The 13,989-nt window shown below is 43.2% G+C and overlaps 1 protein-coding gene across 1 annotated transcript in view; it reads left to right on the top strand.

Annotated features, from left to right (window-relative positions):
- Window positions 1–8,224, top strand: part of MRPS31 (mitochondrial ribosomal protein S31) — a 62,875-nt gene extending 54,651 nt beyond the window's left edge. Inside the window, exon 7 of the mRNA XM_066582376.1 lies at window positions 7,815–8,224. Coding sequence (XP_066438473.1) covers window positions 7,815–8,047 — 233 coding nt within the window. The 3' untranslated portion in view covers window positions 8,048–8,224. The remainder of the gene's footprint in view (window positions 1–7,814) is intronic.
- Window positions 8,225–13,989: the final 5,765 nt, after the last annotated feature.

Here is a 13,989-nt window from a genome sequence, read left to right as displayed (position 1 = left end):
TTCTGCATTTGGCTACACCCCACCCGCACCAGTCATTTACACATTTACTGTAAACGGAATTACTGGGAAAGCTACTTTTTGCTGCGTTTCGTTCGTGATGGTAAGCCCGGATTACACTATATCAAAGAGGAGGAATATGGCATAAATCCTCACAGCTCCCCTCTATGGAGAGAATGGAAGAAACGCCTAGAATACAATGCGGTATAAGTTCCCCTGCTAGGAGATAAGTGCCTTTTTAACATCTTTGTCACATGTGAAATCATACCCCATTGTACTCCTACATGGTTTTTCATTCTCTCCATAGAGGGAGCTGCATGTGTTTCAGCTATATTGCTTTTCTTTAGAAAAGTTTTTCTGCATTTTCAGTTAGACGCTGCTGCACTCCTTTACTATCATACCTAAAGTAATTGGATACTGGGCAAGAATCAAAAGTAGTAGTTATTTACATGTTATCACTTAGTGGGACCTGCTTTGGCCCTAATAACGTTGGATACTCGCCGTGGTATATTTTCTACTAGGTCTGATACACTTAAGCTGGTATTTCCCTCCATTCATCCTGCAAACGTCTGCAATTATTCTCAGAGAAAATACATTGGTCTGTATCCTAGTGCAAGAAGCGTTGTCGTTGGACAGTTGAGCATTGGAAGAATGTTCTATGCGGTGATGAATTATGCTACTCCATCTTCAAATCAGATGGGCGTACCTGGGCGTGGAGGAGGCCTGGGGAACGCCTTTTGACTGTTAAGTATGGCGGAGGTTCTGTTACAGTCTGGGACTGTTTTATGTGGCACGTTGTCAGTCCGTTGGTTGTAGTGGTAAGAACCATGAACACAGAGGTGTACCTTGACATCCTAGACAATAATGTGCTGCTAACAATGTGACAATACTCTGGGAATGGTCAGCAATACTTCCAACAAGACAACGCACCTTGTCACAGATCCAACACTGTCTTACGATGTTTTGAGACTGTCGGGCACAGAGTCCCAATCTGTACCCTATTGAACATCTCTGGGATGAACTGGACCATCGGTTTAGGAAATTTGAACTGCCAAACTTTTGCAGGATGAATGTAAGGAAATACCAGCAGAAGTGTATCAGACCTTAGAAACGATATCACGGAGAGTATCTGATGTCATTAGATCCAAAGTAGACCCCACTAAGTATTAACATATGGAAATAAATACTACCTTTTGATATTTGCTCAGGTGTCCAATTACTTTTGATAAGAGTATATATTATCTCTATGGGACTTGAACTTCCTCTTTTTATTTTGCACGCCCTATGCTAAAGAGCATCTGTCACTGGATAGAATTGGCATTACTGTCTGCATCGCTCGGCAACCACCCAACTAATATATATATTAGTTATATATTTCCAGCACATTTTTTATGCTGAAAAAGCCCCCCTCGGCTTATACTCAAGTGAGGTAAAAAAAACTCGCAATACTCGCCTTCCAGCCCAGTGTGTGTCCCCAGCGGTGCGGCAAGCTGCTTAAGAATTCTCTCCGCTGTCGTCTACCTGCTCAGCTTTGAATTCCCCCACCGTCAACGCTGTGTAGGTAAGCGCTGTGATTAGATTGAGCGCCAGCCAATCACAGCTGGCACGCGATCATTTACTGCCATTCAGTGGATGACCTCACTGAATGGCTGTGATTGGTTTATCGAGCGCTGGCTGTGATTGGCTGGCGCTCGACCATTGCGCCGGGGACACAGATGCAGGCTGGGAGGTCAGTATTGCCTTTTTTCTTTACCTAGTATATACTTGAGTATAGCTCGGCTTATACTCGAGTCAACAAGTTTTACCAGTTTTGTGTAGTAAAACCTTATTGACTCGGCTTGTACTCGGGTCGGCTAATACTCGAGTATATACGGTAATATAATATACACACTCCTCCCTAGACCCGGCCCATGGAACAGTCAAGCCCCACTGCTCCCTTTCGGTGGGAGACGTTGAGCTTGGTTAACAGTGTGTCGTTGACCACGAAAGTGAGCGGTGGGGACTACCCACTTGAGACATTGAGGTTGCCGACTACCAGACCTACAAAAAGCCCATCCAGCAGAAGGGAGGGCTGTATGGTGAGAAAAAAATAATTTGAGACAAAAGTAGAAGAGCCATACAAACGGCTCCACTCTTTAGGGCTTATCCCACCAAAATTATTTATTCGCTATCCACAGGATAAGCATGGATTTTACTGCTGATTCACCATGGAATTTGCTACAAAATCTGAAATGAGATTTCCCTGGTACACGTGGACTTACCCCCAACGGGGGCTTTCACATTGTGTGTTGCAATGTCCACTTCCTGTATACACCAGCCAGCACCTGGAGCATGTGTCAGATGGGTCTATAGATGTCCCATTAACCTGATGGAGATCTACGGTGGGCCTTTTTGGCTTCCATTGAGCTAGTATGTGTGTGTATGTATGTATATGTGTGTGTATATGTGTATATATATATATATATATATATATATATATATATATATATATATATATATAATATAATTTTTTATAGTCTGCACAGTCTGTTTCATACAAAGACATCCTTTGAAGAGAAAAAAATGTACCACAGAATGTGTTTTCCTTTATGTTTTAACATGGGAGACTGTGGTACTAATGCTATTGCATGTCTATACAGTAAAATCTGGTCATGAGACGGATCAGCTCTGCTTACAGTAAATTGGCATATTATTAGATTTACCTTTTTTTTTTGTATAAACAACCACCTTCAATTATCAAGTTTTGTCTGGGAGATTGCATCAGGGCCACAAGCAAAGATCCGATAGAGTCTAACATTACTGCATTGTTACATGGTATCCCTTAGACCATGTAACTGAAATATGTATCCTATGTTTGCAGGGGGTGTCTGGAGCAGGCTCAAGAGCAAAGTTCGCTCCATAGCTGGTAGGTGTCATTGGCGTTAAATAGCTGATACCCTATTGCAACTGCCATGATCAGAGCTAACTCAGATCGTGGGCATTTAAACCGATGCTGCAGTCAATGCTGACCGCAGCATCTAAGCTGTTTGCTGAAGCCTTCCCCCACACCCTTTGCCCGTGTTTGCGGGGTGCCAGTGGATCAGGTTGACATGGCAGTTTTCCCATTTAATTCTCCTACAGCTGCCATGTATGGATGCCTTATAAAAGTCTGACGTTAAATGTGCAGTATGCTGCAATACAGAAGTGTTGCAGTATATTGCACTAGTGATCACAGCTTCATGTACGCTAGTGGAACGAAGTAAACCAAAAAGCTTCATAACATTTTTTAAAAGTAGAAAAGTAAAAGTATTAACCCTTCAAAAAACACTTTTCTCCTTTTGTCCCATAAAAACTGAAATGATGATAAAACATAATTGGTATCATTGCATCTGTAAAAGTCTGGAACTATTAAAATATGCTACCTATTATGCATGGTGAACACCAATCGGGTCCCCATGTGAAAAAAATAGATGGGCTCATACTCTCCTCTGTTTCCTGCAAGCTCCCTGCTGGCAGCTCTGGGTCTATGTTGTGATATACAGTTTACAGGTTGCAGTAGCCTGTGTATAGGAGGTCGCAGGCTGCTGCAGCCAATGACTGAGCTCGTCAATCACTCAGCTCTGTCATTGATCCAGCAGCCTGTGATGTCCTGTACTCTGGCTGTTGTAGCCTGTAAACATTATGTCAGCGTGGAGGCCTGAAGCGTCCAGCAGGGCACTTGCGGGGAGTTGAGAGAAGTAAGTATGAGCTGGTTTATTAAACTTTTCACACGAGGAATCTGCTTTTTAAAGAAAATATTTATTTTGGAAAACCCCATTTATCCCTCCTCTCCCCCACATACCCACACATTCGTACACATATTTCTTATCCCCCCCCCTTTTTTTTATTTATTTCTTTTTCTTTCTTTTTCTTTTTTCCTGGGATGAAAATAACTTACAGTATGTCATTGCAAACCCAATGAAAGACCCTCCATTTGTGGGAGCATGTCCCTGATCTAAAATTCAGTAGTGTTAAAGAAAAAATAAATAAACTACAACTTTGCTACCACTGTAAATGTACTGACCTGCCGAATAAAAGGAACATGTCGATTTTACTGCACTGTGAATGCTGCAAAAGCAAAGCCAAGAAAGAGTGGTGCAATAGTTTTTTTTTTTTTTTTTTTAAATTTATGCCCACTTAAAAACGTTTTTGAAGTTTTTTTTTCTCCATACATTAGATAGTTCCAGTAAAAAAAAAGGCAGTTTGCCCTGTCAAAAACAGTCCTTCATATGGGGGAAAAAAATGATTTTATATATATAGATATATAATTTTTTTTTTTTTTTTTTTTTAATATATATAATATTTATTTATGGAAGGCTCTCGGAAGGTGGGGTTAAAGAAGCAAAAATTAAGAACTGAATAAACTCTAGTCTTGAAAGAGTTAATATCTTGATATGTAACAGTATAAAGTTTAAAATATAGCCTTCCCAGAATATTTCTCTAATCCTAAATCTTGGCAAGTGATCCATCAGAACAGATCAGAGGAGCAGAAGTGTTGTTATACTGACCCAACATGACCCAAAAATGTTTTTTTCTTTTGGCTGTGGGTGGAGTTACCTTCTCCCGTGTTCCACTCATAATGTTCACGATTGTCTAATGGCCATAGAGAGTAGAATAAAGGTGCCTTTGAGGATGTAATGCATCTCATGCTGCTTGTGAGAAGCAGGTGATCCTTCCTCGTACGTGACATGGTCATGTACAAATCCCCAAGGCACAAGCTGTGATCAGAATTCCATGAAAGCTTCATAGGATGTAGAAGACGACTGTGGTCGATAGATACTAAGTAGTTGGGTTAGAACTTACAGAGCCGCTAGCTCTTTTTTATCTGACACATGACTCCTCATCGCTTTCTTTCAGCTCTATATTTAATGAAGCTATAAGGATAACCGGGCTTGCAGCAATTTTGAACTGGATATGCAGATTTTTGTCTTTGCTGTTCTCCAGCTGGCTCTCAGTTGTTGCATGGATGTGTCAGAAATACAACCTACACATCAGAAAATGACATCATTTAGATCACATTTTTGTAATGAGTTTTTTTTAAATTTTAGTGATTTTTTTTTTTTTCTAATGTTTCTAATCCATTTTTACACTAGTGACTAGATGCTGATAGTTTTGTTTTATGCAGTTTACGTGTCCACTTTACTGTGTAGATTGGGTCAGATCAGTAAAAGGTGGAAGATTTAAAAAGTTAGACAGAATTAAAAAAAAGCTTACTCATATGCTCCCTCTTGACTCCCTGCATCTCCCACACCACTGTTTGCAGCCTTTAAACAAACACTGGGCATGGATGACCAGTCAGTCTGTGACATCTTGAACAAAGGGTTTACTTGCGAGCTTATGTCTTGGTTTTTGCGCGCTACATAGAAAATATGCATGTACATACATGTGTTACATTACCATGGCCTGTATTGGTGGAAAATACATCATTATATGTAGTAGGCAGGAAGAAAAAAACCCCAATGCTCCAGTAACCGGATAGGTGAAGTGAAAAGACAGGAAGAACTTAGCAGCGGTGTCAGTGGAAATGACACCCCTGAATGTCCTGGTCAGCTCGTAGAAATAAAGTCTTGTCCAGAATGCAACGAAGGATCAAAATGTGCAACGCGTTTCGGCTGAAACACCAGCCTTTTTTCAAGCATCAAAGGATCCTTTGATGACATCTTAACACCTGCAGTGGATAATTATTGCCTTCCAGGATTATTAGACGCACCGTGACCTTTATACGGGGTCCGGTACGTCTGGGGTGAGTCCTATTGGATTTTCTGTTCTTTTCCCTGCTTTTGCCATTTCCTCCACCTCACATTGGAGCGCTAATCTCATCTCTTTACTTACATCATTATATGTGGGACAGCTACACCGATGTGAGTGAGCGCAGAAGCTGACTGCAGCCTTGTAAACCTGATGTCACAGGGCAGACCTGGAGCAGAGGCGCAGGACAAAGCAGGGAGTCGAGAGAGATGTTTGGTACCCTGATGAGTCCATGGCAAGGATGAAACGCATTGGAACCTTCTGCACTTAACTGCGGGTCTCTTTCTCTCGGTGGTTATATACTTTAATATGGACATAACAGGGTGTTCTAGAGTTCAGGGTATCTGCTCTTTTCAGGGTGAGCACCCTGCGTGTTGCTGCATAGGGTGATTTAGTTACTAGGGATATTTAGCGTCAGTTTGTCCATTCCCTTTACGTTCGGAGGAAGCTCCTGTTGGCAGCCAGCGATGTTCATGAAAAATCGTACCTAGATATACGGACGGGTGTACAGGAGCCGTAAGATCCATCTTTATTATCAGTGTTCTTATCACCTTTGTCGTCATTGAAGTAGGTTTTGCCGTAGGTTACCTTTTTATGGCTGAGTTATAGATTCCATCTTTCCATACATGTGCTATGGTGTTACAGATGTGATAATTGTCAACGTCCTTTCTTGGCATGCTGGATTTTGACAAATTTATAGTGAATTATTGAGGCATAATGTACTTTAGTCTTATCTTAGTAAAGGTTATGTGTTAAATTTGACATAATCCACCTTTCCCTTGTCTGGATGTGTATTGGTGAACTTATATTATACTACTACCTTGTAAAGATCCTTGTGAATTCGTGGGATAGTTGCCTCCGGAGCTGCTCACAGAAACAGTTTGACTCCAAAACAGAACTTTGTATTGAAAGTTGATCCAGTGTGATCGCCACTTGGGATCGGGAGGGGACTTTTTTATTGTTGATTGGCTCATACTTTATGGAGGAATACAGGGTTCTAAAGTTTTTCCACAACATTTCCTGTCAGCCACGTCCTTTTACATCCCTTGGTTGGGCTTTTATCAACCGTACTTTGATACTGCCTGGATCCCATGGTGACCCCTCTGCTTGCGAAAAGCTGACTCTTTCCAAAGTCTTATGCACACGCTCTCCCATACAAGTCTACAGGAGAGCTCTTCCGTATGAGTGCCGCTCTTGTTCATGGTCAGTGTTGTCTGGTATTGCAGCTCATCAGTATTAACATGAAAGAGACTGGTGCTGTTATGGAAAAAAAGGACCTCCCCCTTCCCAGCCAACCCCCTTAACCCATTCACACCACAACACATACATGTATGTCAGGGGAAGCAGATGGCTAAGGTGAGATACCGTATATTAATAGCTTGTAGATGGCAACTGCAGTGGGAGCCAGCTGTGACTGACAGCCAGGGCAACAGCGGGAATCGGAGAACACCGATCCCCGTAGTCGCATGCCTGTTGATTATGGCATATACAAGCTTAACAGAGGGAAGAGAGCTCCTCATGTGACGTCATCAGCCTTCCGCCATCAAATTGTGGAGGGCAATGGGTTGCCTTGGCAACTTGACCCCAGTCAGTGGTGTCCAGGTCTGTTAAGGCTTGTTATAGACAGAAATAGTGATAATACACCGCAGTACATAAGGTTCAAGTCCCCAACAGGGGCATTTAAAAAAAAAAAAAAAAGTTTTGTGTTGCATTTGTATTGACTTGTATAATAAATTATACCCACTTTTATACTGCACAGCAAAACCCATTATAGAAAGCATAATAAAGCCAAAATGCTCCCGACCCTGCTCCATACGAACCCCAAACCCCCCCAGGAGGTAACTGTACATCCTGTGGCATTAATGTGATGGAAGAGGACAATGGTGTTTGTGTACTCAGTAGTTTCTCCTTGGGTGTTTCTGAACAGCCTTAATTGGCACTTTTAAGGCAGCAAGTCCTGTTTTTTTTTGTTTTTTTTTTATATTTTTGTGGGGTTTTTTCCATGGGGTTATCCTCAAACTTACTGTCTGTTGACATGATTTCTGTTTCAGGTCTTGATGAGGAGCAGAAGGTGGAGTTCCATGAGCATATTTTCTTGGAAAAGTATTTGGAAGACTTCCCAATGCATGGACCAATCAGACATTTTATGGAGCTGGTCATTTGTGGCCTTTCTAAAAACCCTTACCTTACAGTCCAACAGAAGAAAGAACACATTGATTGGTTCTGTGATTACTTCCACAAAAAAGAGGACCTTCTGAGAGAATGTGATGTTTACATCAATTGAACAGGAGCTGCAATCGTTGCTCCCAGGATTTTTTTTCCTACACACATACTTGACTATGGGTGGAATTATTCATAGTTGGACCCAGAGAAAGGGAATGACGTTCTGCCTGAATTGCGCCCAGGATAATAGCAAATGTGACGTATACTGCTGGTTTACTTAATAAAATTTATTATAGAACTTGTGCGTGTATGTGTAGATAAGACTGTTTTCAGCTTTGGTGGATGTCCTACTTTTCTACCTGTTGTCCATAGTCAAATGTCAAGAACTCCTCATGAACTGGAGAGAAACGCTGCTTCTGTATAAGGAATGAGGGGTAAATAGAGGAGGTTAGTAAATTGCTAAGTCTTTCTGTTTTGGGGACTTTAATGAAGAGAGACCTAGGTCGAGAGACCTAGGTCAGATTGTATGTCTGTAGGAAATGGTCACGATGGTTCATTTAAAAGGAGGTAAGGCAGGGGATTCTGTAGAAGAGGAAAGTCTTCAGTGTAGTCTTAAAAAAGTTTGAGAAGGTGAGTGCAGCGGTGGAGATAAATGGGCCATCAACTGTTATTTGTAGGTTATCTGTAAGGAAAAATACAGTAGATAAGAGTAAAGGTGAACAGGGCTTTTAAAATTAAAGGGCCACTGTGGCGAAAACACATTTTCCCATCCCTGCCCCACATCTTATTGCCTGTTACACCCTGGACATGTCATATATTCATATTGCAGTCATTTCCATGCAGTGCAGCCTCCTGTCTGATATTTGAGGCACCATCTTGATTTGTAGACTTCACCTTGCTTTCTCTTCCTCTGTGCTGTTATCAATCCCATGATGCATCAGCACAGCATCAATTAAATGTTGATTATCTATTGTCTTAAGTTAACTGCACATGGGTGAAACTCAGCCCGATATCGCACTTATCGAGGCGATTTTCGGCAAAAACACCTTGCATCACTTATGTGAAATTCCAATCCTCTTGCTCGAGTTTCCTATTGATTTCAATTGGAAACCTCGCACGACACGTGCGTGCCCTGCGATTGATTTCAATGTGACCTTAAAAAAAAAAATGTGTGAATTCTGAGGAACGCAAAAATATAGCACGTACCCAATTCTATTCCTCGCAACATCGCCGTGAGGGAAAACATCACTCCATTCAAAAGAATAGAGTTCATGTGCATTTTGTGAGTTTCGCAACGCACAGAATTTGTGTGAGATTAGTATTTGGGTAAAAGGGCCTTTAAAAAGATCTGCAGGTTTAAAGCCCATTAATGAAACCAGTTAAAGGTCTATTGCGGTCTGTAACAGGTTAATACTCTAAATTGGCTGTCACACATAAACACTGCCTAGAAATTGATTTGATAAAAGGAATTGATGCGACTCGTACAGAATAACTGCCGGCGTGAGAACATAATGTTAGTGAAAAGGAGCATGCAGGAGAATATCATTTTACACAGAAACAACTCAATCAGGTGACTTCTGAAAACAAAAAGATGCAATTTATGTTTTCATTTCTGCTTTTTTAAAAAAAAGTAGGTCATTGATGAATGCAATCTAAATAAAATCAATATTTGGTGTGATCGCTCTTTGCCTTTAAAACACTATCAATTCTTCTAGGGACACTTGCAGGAAGTCGGGTGTATGATTAACTAATTATACCAAACAAATTGAAACTAATCATTTTCCTATGTAAGTTGAAACACTGTGATCAACAGAAAGAACTGTGTAGGTGGATCAAAACTGGGTGATGAACAGCCAAACTCTGCTAAAAAGGTGAGGTAGTGGAAGACAGTTTCATGTCACAGCTCATGCACCATGGCAAGACTGAGCACAGACACAAGACACAAGGTGGTTAGTTACACTGCATCAGCAAGGTCTCTTCCAGGCAAAGATTTCAAAACAGACTGGGGTTTCAAGATGTGCTGCAGTAGCACAAAGAAACTGGTAATGTTGAAGACCATAAAAACAGTAGAAGGTCAAGAAAACAATGCAGCAGATGAAAGGCGCATCTTTCCTACTTCCCTTCGAAATGGGAAGATGTCCAGCAGTGCCATCAGCTAAAGACTGGAAGAAACCAGTGGGCTACTGGTGCATTGTGTCTCCACCAGTATAATGGGTAGAGACATGGTTTGGCAATCCTCAGTTGAAGGACACGCCTCTAAAGCCCGATTGGCTGCCGCAGGCGTGCCCTACTGAGCTTTACCTCCTGCCTCATCTGAAGCCAAGAAGCTACAGTCGCTACTGCTGGTCGGCAACTTTGACAGCGGCGTGGAGAGTGACAGCGGCCCCCCGTCTGCTGCGGCTGTACGGAGAGGGAGGAGAGTGACAGCGGTCCCCCTCTGCAGCAGCCGTGGGGAGAGTGGCAGCGGTGAGGAGGCAGCACAGCAGGGCCCTGAACATGGTCGTTTAAAGGCAGCTGAGTGGTGTCGGCATGGGATCATGTGAGAGGGGGGCCACCTTCAGTGGAGACAGAGGGTGGCATGGCAGAGGGAAGATGGCATGGGAACATGTAAGGGGAGGCGACATGAGAGGCACCTGCTGAACGGAGATGGCACCCTGCCGGCAGGAGCGCAGATAACATGCCTCAGCTGGCAGCTGTAAAGTTCGGAGACCAGCAGGGGGACAGTCACAGGGTCTGCAGGAGCTGACACGGCATGCCGCAGCCAAAAGCTGTAAAACAGCCGCTAGGATCGCAGATTTCAGTCCAGCTAAAAGTGTACATGCCAGAGGGACGTGTACAGCTGTCAGCCTGGCCCTTCCCTTCTACTGTAGCCGGCCAACCCATGGCTCCATCCCTACTTACGGTGTAGACAAGATACACCAGTACCAAACCCATATACTGCTGGAAGAAATCTGATCAGAAGTGGTCTTCATGGAACTTTGGCAAAAAAAAAAATATGCCTCTCATGTAGAAACAAGACCAAGCGACTCAACTATGCACAAAAACATGGTAACTAGGGTGCATAAAAATGGCAGCAGGTGCTCTGGACTGATGTCAGAATCTAATACTTAACAGAAGACAGTTTGTTCACTGAAGGGCTGGACACAGGTACAATAATGAGTGTCTGCAGGTAGCAGTGAAGTTTGGTGGAGGTTCCTTGTACGTTTTGAGGCTGCATTTTAGCAAATGGAATTGGGGTGGGTTGTCAGTGTTGAGAAATACAGGCAGATACTTATCCATCAGGGAGGTGTCTGATTGACTCCAGATTTATTCTGCAGCAAGATAACACCCCAAACATTCTTATGCAGCATGTTTTTCCATACCTGCTTAAACTTTTGCACAGTACTGTATTTTTTTTTTACCTATCCTTAAATATTTCAGTTTTCAAACTGGCCACTATGCCTAATAATCTGACACTTCCTGATCTGTAGAGAAAACTTTTTCAGCAGTCATCAAATTTTTACAGACAGAATTACAATAGGTCACACCTATATATGGATAACACAGGATCCACTGTTCACAATAGGTAATGTCACAGCTCGCCTCCTCCTCCTCCTCCTTGCACATTGCCTATGCACATATCGCAAAGCATGCTCACAACACTCTCTCATAGAAATCAATGGGCCAGCTCCTGTCCATTGTGTGAATGGCATAGAAGACTGCTGTAAAACATCTCTATATGTTAACTGCAACTCAGGCACCATAATTGTCCCTATGGACATGTACAGACAGTAGGTCTCTTTTGCTCCTAATGACATTGGATACTCTCCATAGTATACTTTCTACTAATGTTGAATACACTTCAGCAGATATTTCCCTTTATTCATCCTGCAAACGTCCGGCGAGTTCTCTCAAAGAAGATGTATTGGCTGTTTACAGTGGTGCAAGAAGCATAGTCATTAGACAATTGAGCAATGGAAGAGTGTTCTATAGAGTGACTAATTGTGATATTTTATCTTCAAATCGGATAGATGTACCTGGGTGTGGAGGATGTCCACAAAACGCCTTTTGCCTGAGTGTGTTATGCCAAAAATTAAGTACGGCAGGGGGTCTGTTATGGTCTGGGGCTGGTTTATGTGGCATGGAGTCAATCTGTTGATTGTAGTCACAAGAACCATGAGCACAGAGGTGTACCTTGATATTCTAGACCAGTGTTTCTCAACTCCAGTCCTCATGGACCCCTAACAGGTCATGTTTTCAGGATATCCTATAGTAAGAACACCGGCGGCAATGTCTGAGGCACCAACAATAATTATCATCGCTTGTGTAATACGGAGGAAATCCTGAAAACATGACCTGTTGGGGTCCCTGAGGACTGGAGTTGAGAAACCCTGTTCTAGACAATAATGTGCTGTTGACAATGTGGTAATACTCTGGGAATGGTCGGCAATACTTCCAACAAGACAACGGGCCTTGTCACAAATCCAACACTGTTTTACATTTGAGCTCATATATGTTCCATGACTGAGCTGGCTGCAGAGTCCAACCTGAACCCTACTGAACAGCTCTGGGATGAACTGGAACGTCAGGTCAGGAAATATGTACAGCGTCCATCATTTTTGAGAGAACTCGCCAGACGTTTGCAGGATGAATGGAGGGAAATACCAGCTGAAGTGTATCAGACGTTAGTAGCAAGTATACCACAGAGAGTATCCAATGCTATTAGAGCCAAAGGAGCCCCCTACCTATTAACAGATGGAAATAAATACTAGCTGTAAGTTCAAATACTTTTGCTAGGATAGTGTACATCGGCAAATGTAGTAATACAGTATAATACATTTTCAATACAGTATAAAAATATAACATTTCGTTATCAAAACCAGAATTTTCCCTTAAAAGTCTAAGGCCTCATGTCCACGGGGAAAATCAGGCCCGCTCCGGATTCTCCATGTAGAATCTGCAGCGGGTCCCTCCTGCCCCGCGGACATGAGCGCTTAAAGGGGTTGTCCCGCGCCGAAACGGGTTTTTTTTTTTTTCAACCCCCCCCCCGTTCGGCGCGAGACAACCCCGATGCAGGGACGTACAGAAAGCTCACCGGAGCGCTTACCTTAATCCCCGCGCTCCGGTGACTTCTATACTTACCGGTGAAGATGGCCGCCGGGATCCTCTGCCTCCGTGGACCGCAGCTCTTCTGTGCGGTCCATTGCTGATTCCAGCCTCCTGATTGGCTGGAATCGGCACGTGACGGGGCGGAGCTACACGGAGCTACACGGAGCCCCATAGAGAACAGGAGAAGACCTGGACTGCGCAAGCGCGGCTAATTTGGCCATCGGAGGGCGAAAATTAGTCGGCACCATGGAGACGAGGACGCTAGCAACGGAGCAGGTAAGTATAAAACTTTTTATAACTTCTGTATGGCTCATAATTAATGCACAATGTATATTACAAAGTGCATTAATATGGCCATACAGAACTGTATAGACCCACTTGCTGCCGCGGGACAACCCCTTTAAAATAGGAATTTAAAAGAATTAACTCACCCGCAGCGGACCAGGAAGGTCTTCTCTTCCTCACGGCCGGATCTTCTTTTTCGGCCGTCGGATGAACTCGTCACGTCGGCGGTGTGCCGCGCGCATGCGCCGGGCACATGAGCCGAAGCAAGAAAGATCCGGCCGTGAGGAAGAGAAGACCTTCCCGGTCCGCTGCGGGTGAGTTAATTCTTTTAAATTCCTATTTTAGGTCTCCCGCGGATCCGGACGGCTTCCATAGGCTTCAATAGAAGCCAGCGGGAGACCCGCACGAAAATGGAGCATGGTCCAGATTTTTTCATGCTCCATTTTTAAAAAAAATCCCTTTTATTGACCATCCGCGGGTATTTATCTACCCGCAGGTGGTCAATGCATACCTATGGGATGCGGATCCGCATGCGGGAGAAGAGTTAAGATCCGCTGCGGATTTTAATTCTTCTTTTGCCCGTGGACATGAGGCCTAAGGGTTCTTTTACATGGGCCGAGTCTCGGTCTGAGGTACAAGCATGTTGATCAGTGCTCATATGCTTTGTTTTACACATGCCAAGAATGTCTG

This window comes from Eleutherodactylus coqui, chromosome 1 (assembly GCF_035609145.1).
Source record: "Eleutherodactylus coqui strain aEleCoq1 chromosome 1, aEleCoq1.hap1, whole genome shotgun sequence".
Taxonomy (NCBI): Eukaryota; Metazoa; Chordata; class Amphibia; order Anura; family Eleutherodactylidae; genus Eleutherodactylus; species Eleutherodactylus coqui.
The sequence above is the reverse complement of the archived record's forward strand: the minus strand, read 5'-3'. Positions and strand labels throughout refer to the sequence as shown.